Below are 17,452 nucleotides of genomic sequence, written 5' to 3' on the forward strand. Positions count from 1 at the left end.
AAAATTGTATCCTTCAGGTTCAAACGGAAAAAGAAAGACTTGAAGACATTTTAAGCAAGATTTTCTTAACACATAATGAAGAAAAAGTCAAGGAAGATGACCTCAGAAGACAAACAAAAGAAGTGGAAATCATGAAAAAGGAATTACAGAGTGAAAGAGCAAAAGTGGAGAGTCTGATGAGGAATCTGAAGAAGAAGCAAGAAGAGCTTGAACGTGCAAAGGGAATCATGAGTGAAGAAAAAGAAGAGATGAAAGAGATGAAGACTGACATTGCCAAAGAACGAGAACTGTTGTTGAAGGAAAGGAGAAATATGGAAGAAGAGCGGTCTGAGATGGAAATGAGAGGAGACCAAGTCATGGATGAGATGAAATTGCTAGAGATTCTGAAAGTGAAACTTCAACAACTGAAGGAGGATATAAAAGCCAAAATGGAGAGATTACTACAAAATGTTGACAACAGGTCAAGGCTGCAAACAGTGTTGGAAGAAAAACTTCCAACCCAAGACGAACTGAAAGAAAGCATTCGCTGTTTCACTGAAATGTTAGAGAGAGAAAAGGAAGGTGTGAGAAGTATCCTTTCAGAAATGGTCACCAAGAGAGAAAGCACAGAAAATGAATGGAAGCAGCAGTTTGAACTGGACAAACGAGAGCTTGATGAAGTGAAAGAAGATCTGAGACACGACAGAGAAGATCTGGAGAGAGAAAGTGAGGTGTTGAATAAAGAGAAAATGGATTTGAAGGTGTTGATGTCTGACATCAAGAAACAATTTGAAATATTGGAAGAAAAGAAACAAAATATAAAAGAAGAACGAGACTCAATGGAAACCATAAAGCTTGAACTGCTCAATAAGATGGAACATGTAAACAGGCTGTTACATGAGACAAATGACGAAAAAGCCAAGATTAGAAATTGTATCCTTCAGGTTCAAATGGAAAAAGAAAGACTTGAAGACATTTTAAGCAAGATTTTCTTAACACATAATGAAGAAAAAGTCAAGGAAGATGGCCTCAGAAGACAAACAAAAGAAGTGGAAATCATGAAAAAGGAATTACAGAGTGAAAGAGCAAAAGTGGAGAGTCTTGTGAGGAATCTGAAGAAGAAGCAAGAAGAGCTTGAACGTGCAAAGGGAATCATGAGTGAAGAAAAAGAAGAGATGAAAGAGATGAAGACTGACATTGCCAAAGAACGAGAACTGTTGTTGAAGGAAAGGAGAAATATGGAAGAAGAGCGGTCTGAGATGGAAATGAGAGGAGACCAAGTCATGGATGAAATGAAATTGCTAGAGATTCTGAAAGTGAAACTTCAACAACTGAAGGAGGATATAAAAGCCAAAATGGAGAGATTACTACAAAATGTTGACAACAGGTCAAGGCTGCAAACAGTGTTGGAAGAAAAACTTCCAACCCAAGACGAACTGAAAGAAAGCATTCGCTGTTTCACTGAAATGTTAGAGAGAGAAAAGGAAGGTGTGAGAAGTATCCTTTCAGAAATGGTCACCAAGAGAGAATGCACAGAAAATGAATGGAAGCAGCAGTTTGAACTGGACAAACGAGAGCTTGATAAAGTGAAAGAAGATCTGAGACACGACAGAGAAGATCTGGAGAGAGAAAGTGAGGTTCTGAATAAAGAGAAAATGGATTTGAAGGTGTTGATGTCTGACATCAAGAAACAATTTGAAATATTGGAAGAAAAGAAACAAAATATAAAAGAAGAACGAGACTCAATGGAAACCATAAAGCTTGAACTGCTCGATAAGATGGAACATGTAAACAGGCTGTTACATGAGACAAATGACGAAAAAGCCAAGATTAAAAATTGTATCCTTCAGGTTCAAACGGAAAAAGAAAGACTTGAAGACATTTTAAGCAAGATTTTCTTAACACATAATGAAGAAAAAGTCAAGGAAGATGAACTCAGAAGTCAAACAAAAGAAGTGGAAATCATGAAAAAGGAATTACAGAGTGAAAGAGCAAAAGTGGAGAGTCTGATGAGGAATCTGAAGAAGAAGCAAGAAGAGCTTGAACGTGCAAAGGGAATCATGAGTGAAGAAAAAGAAGAGATGAAAGAGATGAAGACTGACATTGCCAAAGAACGAGAACTGTTGTTGAAGGAAAGGAGAAATATGGAAGAAGAGCGGTCTGAGATGGAAATGAGAGGAGACCAAGTCATGGATGAAATGAAATTGCTAGAGATTCTGAAAGTGAAACTTCAACAACTGAAGGAGGATATAAAAGCCAAAATGGAGAGATTACTACAAAATGTTGACAACAGGTCAAGGCTGCAAACAGTGTTGGAAGAAAAACTTCCAACCCAAGACGAACTGAAAGAAAGCATTCGCTGTTTCACTGAAATGTTAGAGAGAGAAAAGGAAGGTGTGAGAAGTATCCTTTCAGAAATGGTCACCAAGAGAGAAAGCACAGAAAATGAATGGAAGCAGCAGTTTGAACTGGACAAACGAGAGCTTGATGAAGTGAAAGAAGATCTGAGACACGACAGAGAAGATCTGGAGAGAGAAAGTGAGGTGCTGAATAAAGAGAAAATGGATTTGAAGGTGTTGATGTCTGACATCAAGAAACAATTTGAAATATTGGAAGAAAAGAAACAAAATATAAAAGAAGAACGAGACTCAATGGAAACCATAAAGCTTGAACTGCTCGATAAGATGGAACATGTAAACAGGCTGTTACATGAGACAAATGACGAAAAAGCCAAGATTAAAAATTGTATCCTTCAGGTTCAAACGGAAAAAGAAAGACTTGAAGACATTTTAAGCAAGATTTTCTTAACACATAATGAAGAAAAAGTCAAGGAAGATGAACTCAGAAGTCAAACAAAAGAAGTGGAAATCATGAAAAAGGAATTACAGAGTGAAAGAGCAAAAGTGGAGAGTCTGATGAGGAATCTGAAGAAGAAGCAAGAAGAGCTTGAACGTGCAAAGGGAATCATGAGTGAAGAAAAAGAAGAGATGAAAGAGATGAAGACTGACATTGCCAAAGAACGAGAACTGTTGTTGAAGGAAAGGAGAAATATGGAAGAAGAGCGGTCTGAGATGGAAATGAGAGGAGACCAAGTCATGGATGAAATGAAATTGCTAGAGATTCTGAAAGTGAAACTTCAACAACTGAAGGAGGATATAAAAGCCAAAATGGAGAGATTACTACAAAATGTTGACAACAGGTCAAGGCTGCAAACAGTGTTGGAAGAAAAACTTCCAACCCAAGACGAACTGAAAGAAAGCATTCGCTGTTTCACTGAAATGTTAGAGAGAGAAAAGGAAGGTGTGAGAAGTATCCTTTCAGAAATGGTCACCAAGAGAGAAAGCACAGAAAATGAATGGAAGCAGCAGTTTGAACTGGACAAACGAGAGCTTGATGAAGTGAAAGAAGATCTGAGACACGACAGAGAAGATCTGGAGAGAGAAAGTGAGGTGCTGAATAAAGAGAAAATGGATTTGAAGGTGTTGATGTCTGACATCAAGAAACAATTTGAAATATTGGAAGAAAAGAAACAAAATATAAAAGAAGAACGAGACTCAATGGAAACCATAAAGCTTGAACTGCTCGATAAGATGGAACATGTAAACAGGCTGTTACATGAGACAAATGACGAAAAAGCCAAGATTAAAAATTGTATCCTTCAGGTTCAAACGGAAAAAGAAAGACTTGAAGACATTTTAAGCAAGATTTTCTTAACACATAATGAAGAAAAAGTCAAGGAAGATGACCTCAGAAGACAAACAAAAGAAGTGGAAATCATGAAAAAGGAATTACAGAGTGAAAGAGCAAAAGTGGAGAGTCTGATGAGGAATCTGAAGAAGAAGCAAGAAGAGCTTGAACGTGCAAAGGGAATCATGAGTGAAGAAAAAGAAGAGATGAAAGAGATGAAGACTGACATTGCCAAAGAACGAGAACTGTTGTTGAAGGAAAGGAGAAATATGGAAGAAGAGCGGTCTGAGATGGAAATGAGAGGAGACCAAGTCATGGATGAAATGAAATTGCTAGAGATTCTGAAAGTGAAACTTCAACAACTGAAGGAGGATATAAAAGCCAAAATGGAGAGATTACTACAAAATGTTGACAACAGGTCAAGGCTGCAAACAGTGTTGGAAGAAAAACTTCCAACCCAAGACGAACTGAAAGAAAGCATTCGCTGTTTCACTGAAATGTTAGAGAGAGAAAAGGAAGGTGTGAGAAGTATCCTTTCAGAAATGGTCACCAAGAGAGAAAGCACAGAAAATGAATGGAAGCAGCAGTTTGAACTGGACAAACGAGAGCTTGATGAAGTGAAAGAAGATCTGAGACACGACAGAGAAGATCTGGAGAGAGAAAGTGAGGTGTTGAATAAAGAGAAAATGGATTTGAAGGTGTTGATGTCTGACATCAAGAAACAATTTGAAATATTGGAAGAAAAGAAACAAAATATAAAAGAAGAACGAGACTCAATGGAAACCATAAAGCTTGAACTGCTCAATAAGATGGAACATGTAAACAGGCTGTTACATGAGACAAATGACGAAAAAGCCAAGATTAGAAATTGTATCCTTCAGGTTCAAATGGAAAAAGAAAGACTTGAAGACATTTTAAGCAAGATTTTCTTAACACATAATGAAGAAAAAGTCAAGGAAGATGGCCTCAGAAGACAAACAAAAGAAGTGGAAATCATGAAAAAGGAATTACAGAGTGAAAGAGCAAAAGTGGAGAGTCTTGTGAGGAATCTGAAGAAGAAGCAAGAAGAGCTTGAACGTGCAAAGGGAATCATGAGTGAAGAAAAAGAAGAGATGAAAGAGATGAAGACTGACATTGCCAAAGAACGAGAACTGTTGTTGAAGGAAAGGAGAAATATGGAAGAAGAGCGGTCTGAGATGGAAATGAGAGGAGACCAAGTCATGGATGAAATGAAATTGCTAGAGATTCTGAAAGTGAAACTTCAACAACTGAAGGAGGATATAAAAGCCAAAATGGAGAGATTACTACAAAATGTTGACAACAGGTCAAGGCTGCAAACAGTGTTGGAAGAAAAACTTCCAACCCAAGACGAACTGAAAGAAAGCATTCGCTGTTTCACTGAAATGTTAGAGAGAGAAAAGGAAGGTGTGAGAAGTATCCTTTCAGAAATGGTCACCAAGAGAGAATGCACAGAAAATGAATGGAAGCAGCAGTTTGAACTGGACAAACGAGAGCTTGATAAAGTGAAAGAAGATCTGAGACACGACAGAGAAGATCTGGAGAGAGAAAGTGAGGTTCTGAATAAAGAGAAAATGGATTTGAAGGTGTTGATGTCTGACATCAAGAAACAATTTGAAATATTGGAAGAAAAGAAACAAAATATAAAAGAAGAACGAGACTCAATGGAAACCATAAAGCTTGAACTGCTCAATAAGATGGAACATGTAAACAGGCTGTTACATGAGACAAATGACGAAAAAGCCAAGATTAAAAATTGTATCCTTCAGGTTCAAACGGAAAAAGAAAGACTTGAAGACATTTTAAGCAAGATTTTCTTAACACATAATGAAGAAAAAGTCAAGGAAGATGAACTCAGAAGTCAAACAAAAGAAGTGGAAATCATGAAAAAGGAATTACAGAGTGAAAGAGCAAAAGTGGAGAGTCTGATGAGGAATCTGAAGAAGAAGCAAGAAGAGCTTGAACGTGCAAAGGGAATCATGAGTGAAGAAAAAGAAGAGATGAAAGAGATGAAGACTGACATTGCCAAAGAACGAGAACTGTTGTTGAAGGAAAGGAGAAATATGGAAGAAGAGCGGTCTGAGATGGAAATGAGAGGAGACCAAGTCATGGATGAAATGAAATTGCTAGAGATTCTGAAAGTGAAACTTCAACAACTGAAGGAGGATATAAAAGCCAAAATGGAGAGATTACTACAAAATGTTGACAACAGGTCAAGGCTGCAAACAGTGTTGGAAGAAAAACTTCCAACCCAAGACGAACTGAAAGAAAGCATTCGCTGTTTCACTGAAATGTTAGAGAGAGAAAAGGAAGGTGTGAGAAGTATCCTTTCAGAAATGGTCACCAAGAGAGAAAGCACAGAAAATGAATGGAAGCAGCAGTTTGAACTGGACAAACGAGAGCTTGATGAAGTGAAAGAAGATCTGAGACACGACAGAGAAGATCTGGAGAGAGAAAGTGAGGTGCTGAATAAAGAGAAAATGGATTTGAAGGTGTTGATGTCTGACATCAAGAAACAATTTGAAATATTGGAAGAAAAGAAACAAAATATAAAAGAAGAACGAGACTCAATGGAAACCATAAAGCTTGAACTGCTCAATAAGATGGAACATGTAAACAGGCTGTTACATGAGACAAATGACGAAAAAGCCAAGATTAGAAATTGTATCCTTCAGGTTCAAACGGAAAAAGAAAGACTTGAAGACATTTTAAGCAAGATTTTCTTAACACATAATAAAGAAAAAGTCAAGGAAGATGACCTCAGAAGACAAACAAAAGAAGTGGAAATCATGAAAAAGGAATTACAGAGTGAAAGAGCAAAAGTGGAGAGTCTGATGAGGAATCTGAAGAAGAAGCAAGAAGAGCTTGAACGTGCAAAGGAAATCATGAGTGAAGAAAAAGAAGAGATGAAAGAGATGAAGACTGACATTGCCAAAGAACGAGAACTGTTGTTGAAGGAAAGGAGAAATATGGAAGAAGAGCGGTCTGAGATGGAAATGAGAGGAGACCAAGTCATGGATGAAATGAAATTGCTAGAGATTCTGAAAGTGAAACTTCAACAACTGAAGGAGGATATAAAAGCCAAAATGGAGAGATTACTACAAAATGTTGACAACAGGTCAAGGCTGCAAACAGTGTTGGAAGAAAAACTTCCAACCCAAGACGAACTGAAAGAAAGCATTCGCTGTTTCACTGAAATGTTAGAGAGAGAAAAGGAAGGTGTGAGAAGTATCCTTTCAGAAATGGTCACCAAGAGAGAATGCACAGAAAATGAATGGAAACAGCAGTTTGAACTGGACAAACGAGAGCTTGATAAAGTGAAAGAAGATCTGAGACACGACAGAGAAGATCTGGAGAGAGAAAGTGAGGTGCTGAATAAAGAGAAAATGGATTTGAAGGTGTTGATGTCTGACATCATGAAACAATTTGAAATATTGGAAGAAAAGAAACAAAATATAAAAGAAGAACGAGACTCAATGGAAACCATAAAGCTTGAACTGCTCAATAAGATGGAACATGTAAACAGGCTGTTACATGAGACAAATGACGAAAAAGCCAAGATTAAAAATTGTATCCTTCAGGTTCAAACGGAAAAAGAAAGACTTGAAGACATTTTAAGCAAGATTTTCTTAACACATAATGAAGAAAAAGTCAAGGAAGATGGCCTCAGAAGACAAACAAAAGAAGTGGAAATCATGAAAAAGGAATTACAGAGTGAAAGAGCAAAAGTGGAGAGTCTGATGAGGAATCTGAAGAAGAAGCAAGAAGAGCTTGAACGTGCAAAGGGAATCATGAGTGAAGAAAAAGAAGAGATGAAAGAGATGAAGAGTGACATTGCCAAAGAACGAGAACTGTTGTTGAAGGAAAGGAGAAATATGGAAGAAGAGCGGTCTGAGATGGAAATGAGAGGAGACCAAGTCATGGATGAAATGAAATTGCTAGAGATTCTGAAAGTGAAACTTCAACAACTGAAGGAGGATATAAAAGCCAAAATGGAGAGATTACTACAAAATGTTGACAACAGGTCAAGGCTGCAAACAGTGTTGGAAGAAAAACTTCCAACCCAAGACGAACTGAAAGAAAGCATTCGCTGTTTCACTGAAATGTTAGAGAGAGAAAAGGAAGGTGTGAGAAGTATCCTTTCAGAAATGGTCACCAAGAGAGAAAGCACAGAAAATGAATGGAAGCAGCAGTTTGAACTGGACAAACGAGAGCTTGATGAAGTGAAAGAAGATCTGAGACACGACAGAGAAGATCTGGAGAGAGAAAGTGAGGTGCTGAATAAAGAGAAAATGGATTTGAAGGTGTTGATGTCTGACATCAAGAAACAATTTGAAATATTGGAAGAAAAGAAACAAAATATAAAAGAAGAACGAGACTCAATGGAAACCATAAAGCTTGAACTGCTCGATAAGATGGAACATGTAAACAGGCTGTTACATGAGACAAATGACGAAAAAGCCAAGATTAAAAATTGTATCCTTCAGGTTCAAACGGAAAAAGAAAGACTTGAAGACATTTTAAGCAAGATTTTCTTAACACATAATGAAGAAAAAGTCAAGGAAGATGAACTCAGAAGTCAAACAAAAGAAGTGGAAATCATGAAAAAGGAATTACAGAGTGAAAGAGCAAAAGTGGAGAGTCTGATGAGGAATCTGAAGAAGAAGCAAGAAGAGCTTGAACGTGCAAAGGGAATCATGAGTGAAGAAAAAGAAGAGATGAAAGAGATGAAGACTGACATTGCCAAAGAACGAGAACTGTTGTTGAAGGAAAGGAGAAATATGGAAGAAGAGCGGTCTGAGATGGAAATGAGAGGAGACCAAGTCATGGATGAAATGAAATTGCTAGAGATTCTGAAAGTGAAACTTCAACAACTGAAGGAGGATATAAAAGCCAAAATGGAGAGATTACTACAAAATGTTGACAACAGGTCAAGGCTGCAAACAGTGTTGGAAGAAAAACTTCCAACCCAAGACGAACTGAAAGAAAGCATTCGCTGTTTCACTGAAATGTTAGAGAGAGAAAAGGAAGGTGTGAGAAGTATCCTTTCAGAAATGGTCACCAAGAGAGAAAGCACAGAAAATGAATGGAAGCAGCAGTTTGAACTGGACAAACGAGAGCTTGATGAAGTGAAAGAAGATCTGAGACACGACAGAGAAGATCTGGAGAGAGAAAGTGAGGTGCTGAATAAAGAGAAAATGGATTTGAAGGTGTTGATGTCTGACATCAAGAAACAATTTGAAATATTGGAAGAAAAGAAACAAAATATAAAAGAAGAACGAGACTCAATGGAAACCATAAAGCTTGAACTGCTCGATAAGATGGAACATGTAAACAGGCTGTTACATGAGACAAATGACGAAAAAGCCAAGATTAAAAATTGTATCCTTCAGGTTCAAACGGAAAAAGAAAGACTTGAAGACATTTTAAGCAAGATTTTCTTAACACATAATGAAGAAAAAGTCAAGGAAGATGACCTCAGAAGACAAACAAAAGAAGTGGAAATCATGAAAAAGGAATTACAGAGTGAAAGAGCAAAAGTGGAGAGTCTGATGAGGAATCTGAAGAAGAAGCAAGAAGAGCTTGAACGTGCAAAGGGAATCATGAGTGAAGAAAAAGAAGAGATGAAAGAGATGAAGACTGACATTGCCAAAGAACGAGAACTGTTGTTGAAGGAAAGGAGAAATATGGAAGAAGAGCGGTCTGAGATGGAAATGAGAGGAGACCAGGTCATGGATGAAATGAAATTGCTAGAGATTCTGAAAGTGAAACTTCAACAACTGAAGGAGGATATAAAAGCCAAAATGGAGAGATTACTACAAAATGTTGACAACAGGTCAAGGCTGCAAACAGTGTTGGAAGAAAAACTTCCAACCCAAGACGAACTGAAAGAAAGCATTCGCTGTTTCACTGAAATGTTAGAGAGAGAAAAGGAAGGTGTGAGAAGTATCCTTTCAGAAATGGTCACCAAGAGAGAATGCACAGAAAATGAATGGAAACAGCAGTTTGAACTGGACAAACGAGAGCTTGATAAAGTGAAAGAAGATCTGAGACACGACAGAGAAGATCTGGAGAGAGAAAGTGAGGTTCTGAATAAAGAGAAAATGGATTTGAAGGTGTTGATGTCTGACATCAAGAAACAATTTGAAATATTGGAAGAAAAGAAACAAAATATAAAAGAAGAACGAGACTCAATGGAAACCATAAAGCTTGAACTGCTCAATAAGATGGAACATGTAAACAGGCTGTTACATGAGACAAATGACGAAAAAGCCAAGATTAAAAATTGTATCCTTCAGGTTCAAACGGAAAAAGAAAGACTTGAAGACATTTTAAGCAAGATTTTCTTAACACATAATGAAGAAAAAGTCAAGGAAGATGGCCTCAGAAGACAAACAAAAGAAGTGGAAATCATGAAAAAGGAATTACAGAGTGAAAGAGCAAAAGTGGAGAGTCTGATGAGGAATCTGAAGAAGAAGCAAGAAGAGCTTGAACGTGCAAAGGGAATCATGAGTGAAGAAAAAGAAGAGATGAAAGAGATGAAGAGTGACATTGCCAAAGAACGAGAACTGTTGTTGAAGGAAAGGAGAAATATGGAAGAAGAGCGGTCTGAGATGGAAATGAGAGGAGACCAAGTCATGGATGAAATGAAATTGCTAGAGATTCTGAAAGTGAAACTTCAACAACTGAAGGAGGATATAAAAGCCAAAATGGAGAGATTACTACAAAATGTTGACAACAGGTCAAGGCTGCAAACAGTGTTGGAAGAAAAACTTCCAACCCAAGACGAACTGAAAGAAAGCATTCGCTGTTTCACTGAAATGTTAGAGAGAGAAAAGGAAGGTGTGAGAAGTATCCTTTCAGAAATGGTCACCAAGAGAGAAAGCACAGAAAATGAATGGAAGCAGCAGTTTGAACTGGACAAACGAGAGCTTGATGAAGTGAAAGAAGATCTGAGACACGACAGAGAAGATCTGGAGAGAGAAAGTGAGGTGCTGAATAAAGAGAAAATGGATTTGAAGGTGTTGATGTCTGACATCAAGAAACAATTTGAAATATTGGAAGAAAAGAAAGAAAATATAAAAGAAGAACGAGACTCAATGGAAACCATAAAGCTTGAACTGCTCGATAAGATGGAACATGTAAACAGGCTGTTACATGAGACAAATGACGAAAAAGCCAAGATTAAAAATTGTATCCTTCAGGTTCAAACGGAAAAAGAAAGACTTGAAGACATTTTAAGCAAGATTTTCTTAACACATAATGAAGAAAAAGTCAAGGAAGATGAACTCAGAAGTCAAACAAAAGAAGTGGAAATCATGAAAAAGGAATTACAGAGTGAAAGAGCAAAAGTGGAGAGTCTGATGAGGAATCTGAAGAAGAAGCAAGAAGAGCTTGAACGTGCAAAGGGAATCATGAGTGAAGAAAAAGAAGAGATGAAAGAGATGAAGACTGACATTGCCAAAGAACGAGAACTGTTGTTGAAGGAAAGGAGAAATATGGAAGAAGAGCGGTCTGAGATGGAAATGAGAGGAGACCAAGTCATGGATGAAATGAAATTGCTAGAGATTCTGAAAGTGAAACTTCAACAACTGAAGGAGGATATAAAAGCCAAAATGGAGAGATTACTACAAAATGTTGACAACAGGTCAAGGCTGCAAACAGTGTTGGAAGAAAAACTTCCAACCCAAGACGAACTGAAAGAAAGCATTCGCTGTTTCACTGAAATGTTAGAGAGAGAAAAGGAAGGTGTGAGAAGTATCCTTTCAGAAATGGTCACCAAGAGAGAAAGCACAGAAAATGAATGGAAGCAGCAGTTTGAACTGGACAAACGAGAGCTTGATGAAGTGAAAGAAGATCTGAGACACGACAGAGAAGATCTGGAGAGAGAAAGTGAGGTGCTGAATAAAGAGAAAATGGATTTGAAGGTGTTGATGTCTGACATCAAGAAACAATTTGAAATATTGGAAGAAAAGAAACAAAATATAAAAGAAGAACGAGACTCAATGGAAACCATAAAGCTTGAACTGCTCAATAAGATGGAACATGTAAACAGGCTGTTACATGAGACAAATGACGAAAAAGCCAAGATTAAAAATTGTATCCTTCAGGTTCAAACGGAAAAAGAAAGACTTGAAGACATTTTAAGCAAGATTTTCTTAACACATAATGAAGAAAAAGTCAAGGAAGATGACCTCAGAAGACAAACAAAAGAAGTGGAAATCATGAAAAAGGAATTACAGAGTGAAAGAGCAAAAGTGGAGAGTCTGATGAGGAATCTGAAGAAGAAGCAAGAAGAGCTTGAACGTGCAAAGGGAATCATGAGTGAAGAAAAAGAAGAGATGAAAGAGATGAAGAGTGACATTGCCAAAGAACGAGAACTGTTGTTGAAGGAAAGGAGAAATATGGAAGAAGAGCGGTCTGAGATGGAAATGAGAGGAGACCAAGTCATGGATGAAATGAAATTGCTAGAGATTCTGAAAGTGAAACTTCAACAACTGAAGGAGGATATAAAAGCCAAAATGGAGAGATTACTACAAAATGTTGACAACAGGTCAAGGCTGCAAACAGTGTTGGAAGAAAAACTTCCAACCCAAGACGAACTGAAAGAAAGCATTCGCTGTTTCACTGAAATGTTAGAGAGAGAAAAGGAAGGTGTGAGAAGTATCCTTTCAGAAATGGTCACCAAGAGAGAATGCACAGAAAATGAATGGAAGCAGCAGTTTGAACTGGACAAACGAGAGCTTGATAAAGTGAAAGAAGATCTGAGACACGACAGAGAAGATCTGGAGAGAGAAAGTGAGGTGCTGAATAAAGAGAAAATGGATTTGAAGGTGTTGATGTCTGACATCATGAAACAATTTGAAATATTGGAAGAAAAGAAACAAAATATAAAAGAAGAACGAGACTCAATGGAAACCATAAAGCTTGAACTGCTCAATAAGATGGAACATGTAAACAGGCTGTTACATGAGACAAATGACGAAAAAGCCAAGATTAGAAATTGTATCCTTCAGGTTCAAATGGAAAAAGAAAGACTTGAAGACATTTTAAGCAAGATTTTCTTAACACATAATGAAGAAAAAGTCAAGGAAGATGGCCTCAGAAGACAAACAAAAGAAGTGGAAATCATGAAAAAGGAATTACAGAGTGAAAGAGCAAAAGTGGAGAGTCTGATGAGGAATCTGAAGAAGAAGCAAGAAGAGCTTGAACGTGCAAAGGGAATCATGAGTGAAGAAAAAGAAGAGATGAAAGAGATGAAGACTGACATTGCCAAAGAACGAGAACTGTTGTTGAAGGAAAGGAGAAATATGGAAGAAGAGCGGTCTGAGATGGAAATGAGAGGAGACCAAGTCATGGATGAAATGAAATTGCTAGAGATTCTGAAAGTGAAACTTCAACAACTGAAGGAGGATATAAAAGCCAAAATGGAGAGATTACTACAAAATGTTGACAACAGGTCAAGGCTGCAAACAGTGTTGGAAGAAAAACTTCCAACCCAAGACGAACTGAAAGAAAGCATTCGCTGTTTCACTGAAATGTTAGAGAGAGAAAAGGAAGGTGTGAGAAGTATCCTTTCAGAAATGGTCACCAAGAGAGAAAGCACAGAAAATGAATGGAAGCAGCAGTTTGAACTGGACAAACGAGAGCTTGATGAAGTGAAAGAAGATCTGAGACATGACAGAGAAGATCTGGAGAGAGAAAGTGAGGTGCTGAATAAAGAGAAAATGGATTTGAAGGTGTTGATGTCTGACATCAAGAAACAATTTGAAATATTGGAAGAAAAGAAACAAAATATAAAAGAAGAACGAGACTCAATGGAAACCATAAAGCTTGAACTGCTCAATAAGATGGAACATGTAAACAGGCTGTTACATGAGACAAATGACGAAAAAGCCAAGATTAAAAATTGTATCCTTCAGGTTCAAACGGAAAAAGAAAGACTTGAAGACATTTTAAGCAAGATTTTCTTAACACATAATGAAGAAAAAGTCAAGGAAGATGGCCTCAGAAGACAAACAAAAGAAGTGGAAATCATGAAAAAGGAATTACAGAGTGAAAGAGCAAAAGTGGAGAGTCTGATGAGGAATCTGAAGAAGAAGCAAGAAGAGCTTGAACGTGCAAAGGGAATCATGAGTGAAGAAAAAGAAGAGATGAAAGAGATGAAGACTGACATTGCCAAAGAACGAGAACTGTTGTTGAAGGAAAGGAGAAATATGGAAGAAGAGCGGTCTGAGATGGAAATGAGAGGAGACCAAGTCATGGATGAAATGAAATTGCTAGAGATTCTGAAAGTGAAACTTCAACAACTGAAGGAGGATATAAAAGCCAAAATGGAGAGATTACTACAAAATGTTGACAACAGGTCAAGGCTGCAAACAGTGTTGGAAGAAAAACTTCCAACCCAAGACGAACTGAAAGAAAGCATTCGCTGTTTCACTGAAATGTTAGAGAGAGAAAAGGAAGGTGTGAGAAGTATCCTTTCAGAAATGGTCACCAAGAGAGAAAGCACAGAAAATGAATGGAAGCAGCAGTTTGAACTGGACAAACGAGAGCTTGATGAAGTGAAAGAAGATCTGAGACATGACAGAGAAGATCTGGAGAGAGAAAGTGAGGTGCTGAATAAAGAGAAAATGGATTTGAAGGTGTTGATGTCTGACATCAAGAAACAATTTGAAATATTGGAAGAAAAGAAACAAAATATAAAAGAAGAACGAGACTCAATGGAAACCATAAAGCTTGAACTGCTCAATAAGATGGAACATGTAAACAGGCTGTTACATGAGACAAATGACGAAAAAGCCAAGATTAAAAATTGTATCCTTCAGGTTCAAACGGAAAAAGAAAGACTTGAAGACATTTTAAGCAAGATTTTCTTAACACATAATGAAGAAAAAGTCAAGGAAGATGGCCTCAGAAGACAAACAAAAGAAGTGGAAATCATGAAAAAGGAATTACAGAGTGAAAGAGCAAAAGTGGAGAGTCTGATGAGGAATCTGAAGAAGAAGCAAGAAGAGCTTGAACGTGCAAAGGGAATCATGAGTGAAGAAAAAGAAGAGATGAAAGAGATGAAGACTGACATTGCCAAAGAACGAGAACTGTTGTTGAAGGAAAGGAGAAATATGGGAGAAGAGCGGTCTGAGATGGAAATGAGAGGAGACCAAGTCATGGATGAAATGAAATTGCTAGAGATTCTGAAAGTGAAACTTCAACAACTGAAGGAGGATATAAAAGCCAAAATGGAGAGATTACTACAAAATGTTGACAACAGGTCAAGGCTGCAAACAGTGTTGGAAGAAAAACTTCCAACCCAAGACGAACTGAAAGAAAGCATTCGCTGTTTCACTGAAATGTTAGAGAGAGAAAAGGAAGGTGTGAGAAGTATCCTTTCAGAAATGGTCACCAAGAGAGAAAGCACAGAAAATGAATGGAAGCAGCAGTTTGAACTGGACAAACGAGAGCTTGATGAAGTGAAAGAAGATCTGAGACACGACAGAGAAGATCTGGAGAGAGAAAGTGAGGTGCTGAATAAAGAGAAAATGGATTTGAAGGTGTTGATGTCTGACATCAAGAAACAATTTGAAATATTGGAAGAAAAGAAACAAAATATAAAAGAAGAACGAGACTCAATGGAAACCATAAAGCTTGAACTGCTCGATAAGATGGAACATGTAAACAGGCTGTTACATGAGACAAATGACGAAAAAGCCAAGATTAAAAATTGTATCCTTCAGGTTCAAACGGAAAAAGAAAGACTTGAAGACATTTTAAGCAAGATTTTCTTAACACATAATGAAGAAAAAGTCAAGGAAGATGAACTCAGAAGTCAAACAAAAGAAGTGGAAATCATGAAAAAGGAATTACAGAGTGAAAGAGCAAAAGTGGAGAGTCTGATGAGGAATCTGAAGAAGAAGCAAGAAGAGCTTGAACGTGCAAAGGGAATCATGAGTGAAGAAAAAGAAGAGATGAAAGAGATGAAGACTGACATTGCCAAAGAACGAGAACTGTTGTTGAAGGAAAGGAGAAATATGGAAGAAGAGCGGTCTGAGATGGAAATGAGAGGAGACCAAGTCATGGATGAAATGAAATTGCTAGAGATTCTGAAAGTGAAACTTCAACAACTGAAGGAGGATATAAAAGCCAAAATGGAGAGATTACTACAAAATGTTGACAACAGGTCAAGGCTGCAAACAGTGTTGGAAGAAAAACTTCCAACCCAAGACGAACTGAAAGAAAGCATTCGCTGTTTCACTGAAATGTTAGAGAGAGAAAAGGAAGGTGTGAGAAGTATCCTTTCAGAAATGGTCACCAAGAGAGAAAGCACAGAAAATGAATGGAAGCAGCAGTTTGAACTGGACAAACGAGAGCTTGATGAAGTGAAAGAAGATCTGAGACACGACAGAGAAGATCTGGAGAGAGAAAGTGAGGTGCTGAATAAAGAGAAAATGGATTTGAAGGTGTTGATGTCTGACATCAAGAAACAATTTGAAATATTGGAAGAAAAGAAACAAAATATAAAAGAAGAACGAGACTCAATGGAAACCATAAAGCTTGAACTGCTCAATAAGATGGAACATGTAAACAGGCTGTTACATGAGACAAATGACGAAAAAGCCAAGATTAAAAATTGTATCCTTCAGGTTCAAACGGAAAAAGAAAGACTTGAAGACATTTTAAGCAAGATTTTCTTAACACATAATGAAGAAAAAGTCAAGGAAGATGACCTCAGAAGACAAACAAAAGAAGTGGAAATCATGAAAAAGGAATTACAGAGTGAAAGAGCAAAAGTGGAGAGTCTGATGAGGAATCTGAAGAAGAAGCAAGAAGAGCTTGAACGTGCAAAGGGAATCATGAGTGAAGAAAAAGAAGAGATGAAAGAGATGAAGACTGACATTGCCAAAGAACGAGAACTGTTGTTGAAGGAAAGGAGAAATATGGAAGAAGAGCGGTCTGAGATGGAAATGAGAGGAGACCAAGTCATGGATGAAATGAAATTGCTAGAGATTCTGAAAGTGAAACTTCAACAACTGAAGGAGGATATAAAAGCCAAAATGGAGAGATTACTACAAAATGTTGACAACAGGTCAAGGCTGCAAACAGTGTTGGAAGAAAAACTTCCAACCCAAGACGAACTGAAAGAAAGCATTCGCTGTTTCACTGAAATGTTAGAGAGAGAAAAGGAAGGTGTGAGAAGTATCCTTTCAGAAATGGTCACCAAGAGAGAATGCACAGAAAATGAATGGAAGCAGCAGTTTGAACTGGACAAACGAGAGCTTGATAAAGTGAAAGAAGATCTGAGACACGACAGAGAAGATCTGGAGAGAGAAAGTGAGGTGCTGAATAAAGAGAAAATGGATTTGAAGGTGTTGATGTCTGACATCATGAAACAATTTGAAATATTGGAAGAAAAGAAACAAAATATAAAAGAAGAACGAGACTCAATGGAAACCATAAAGCTTGAACTGCTCAATAAGATGGAACATGTAAACAGGCTGTTACATGAGACAAATGACGAAAAAGCCAAGATTAAAAATTGTATCCTTCAGGTTCAAACGGAAAAAGAAAGACTTGAAGACATTTTAAGCAAGATTTTCTTAACACATAATGAAGAAAAAGTCAAGGAAGATGACCTCAGAAGACAAACAAAAGAAGTGGAAATCATGAAAAAGGAATTACAGAGTGAAAGAGCAAAAGTGGAGAGTCTGATGAGGAATCTGAAGAAGAAGCAAGAAGAGCTTGAACGTGCAAAGGGAATCATGAGTGAAGA

General features: G+C 37.5%; 1 protein-coding gene across 1 annotated transcript; it reads left to right on the forward strand.

Moving 5' to 3' along the window:
• The first annotated feature begins 372 nt into the window (after positions 1–372).
• Positions 373–15,527, forward strand: LOC309715782 (uncharacterized protein). Its single transcript, XM_082549171.1, is given in 2 exon segments — positions 373–15,401; positions 15,403–15,527. Coding segments are annotated over 2 exon segments (15,027 nt in total). The 5' UTR covers positions 373–428; the 3' UTR covers positions 15,457–15,527.
• The last annotated feature ends 1,925 nt before the right edge of the window (positions 15,528–17,452 follow it).

This window comes from Aulonocara stuartgranti, assembly GCF_965226115.1.
Source record: "Aulonocara stuartgranti genome assembly, chromosome: 10".
Classification (NCBI taxonomy): domain Eukaryota; kingdom Metazoa; phylum Chordata; class Actinopteri; order Cichliformes; family Cichlidae; genus Aulonocara; species Aulonocara stuartgranti.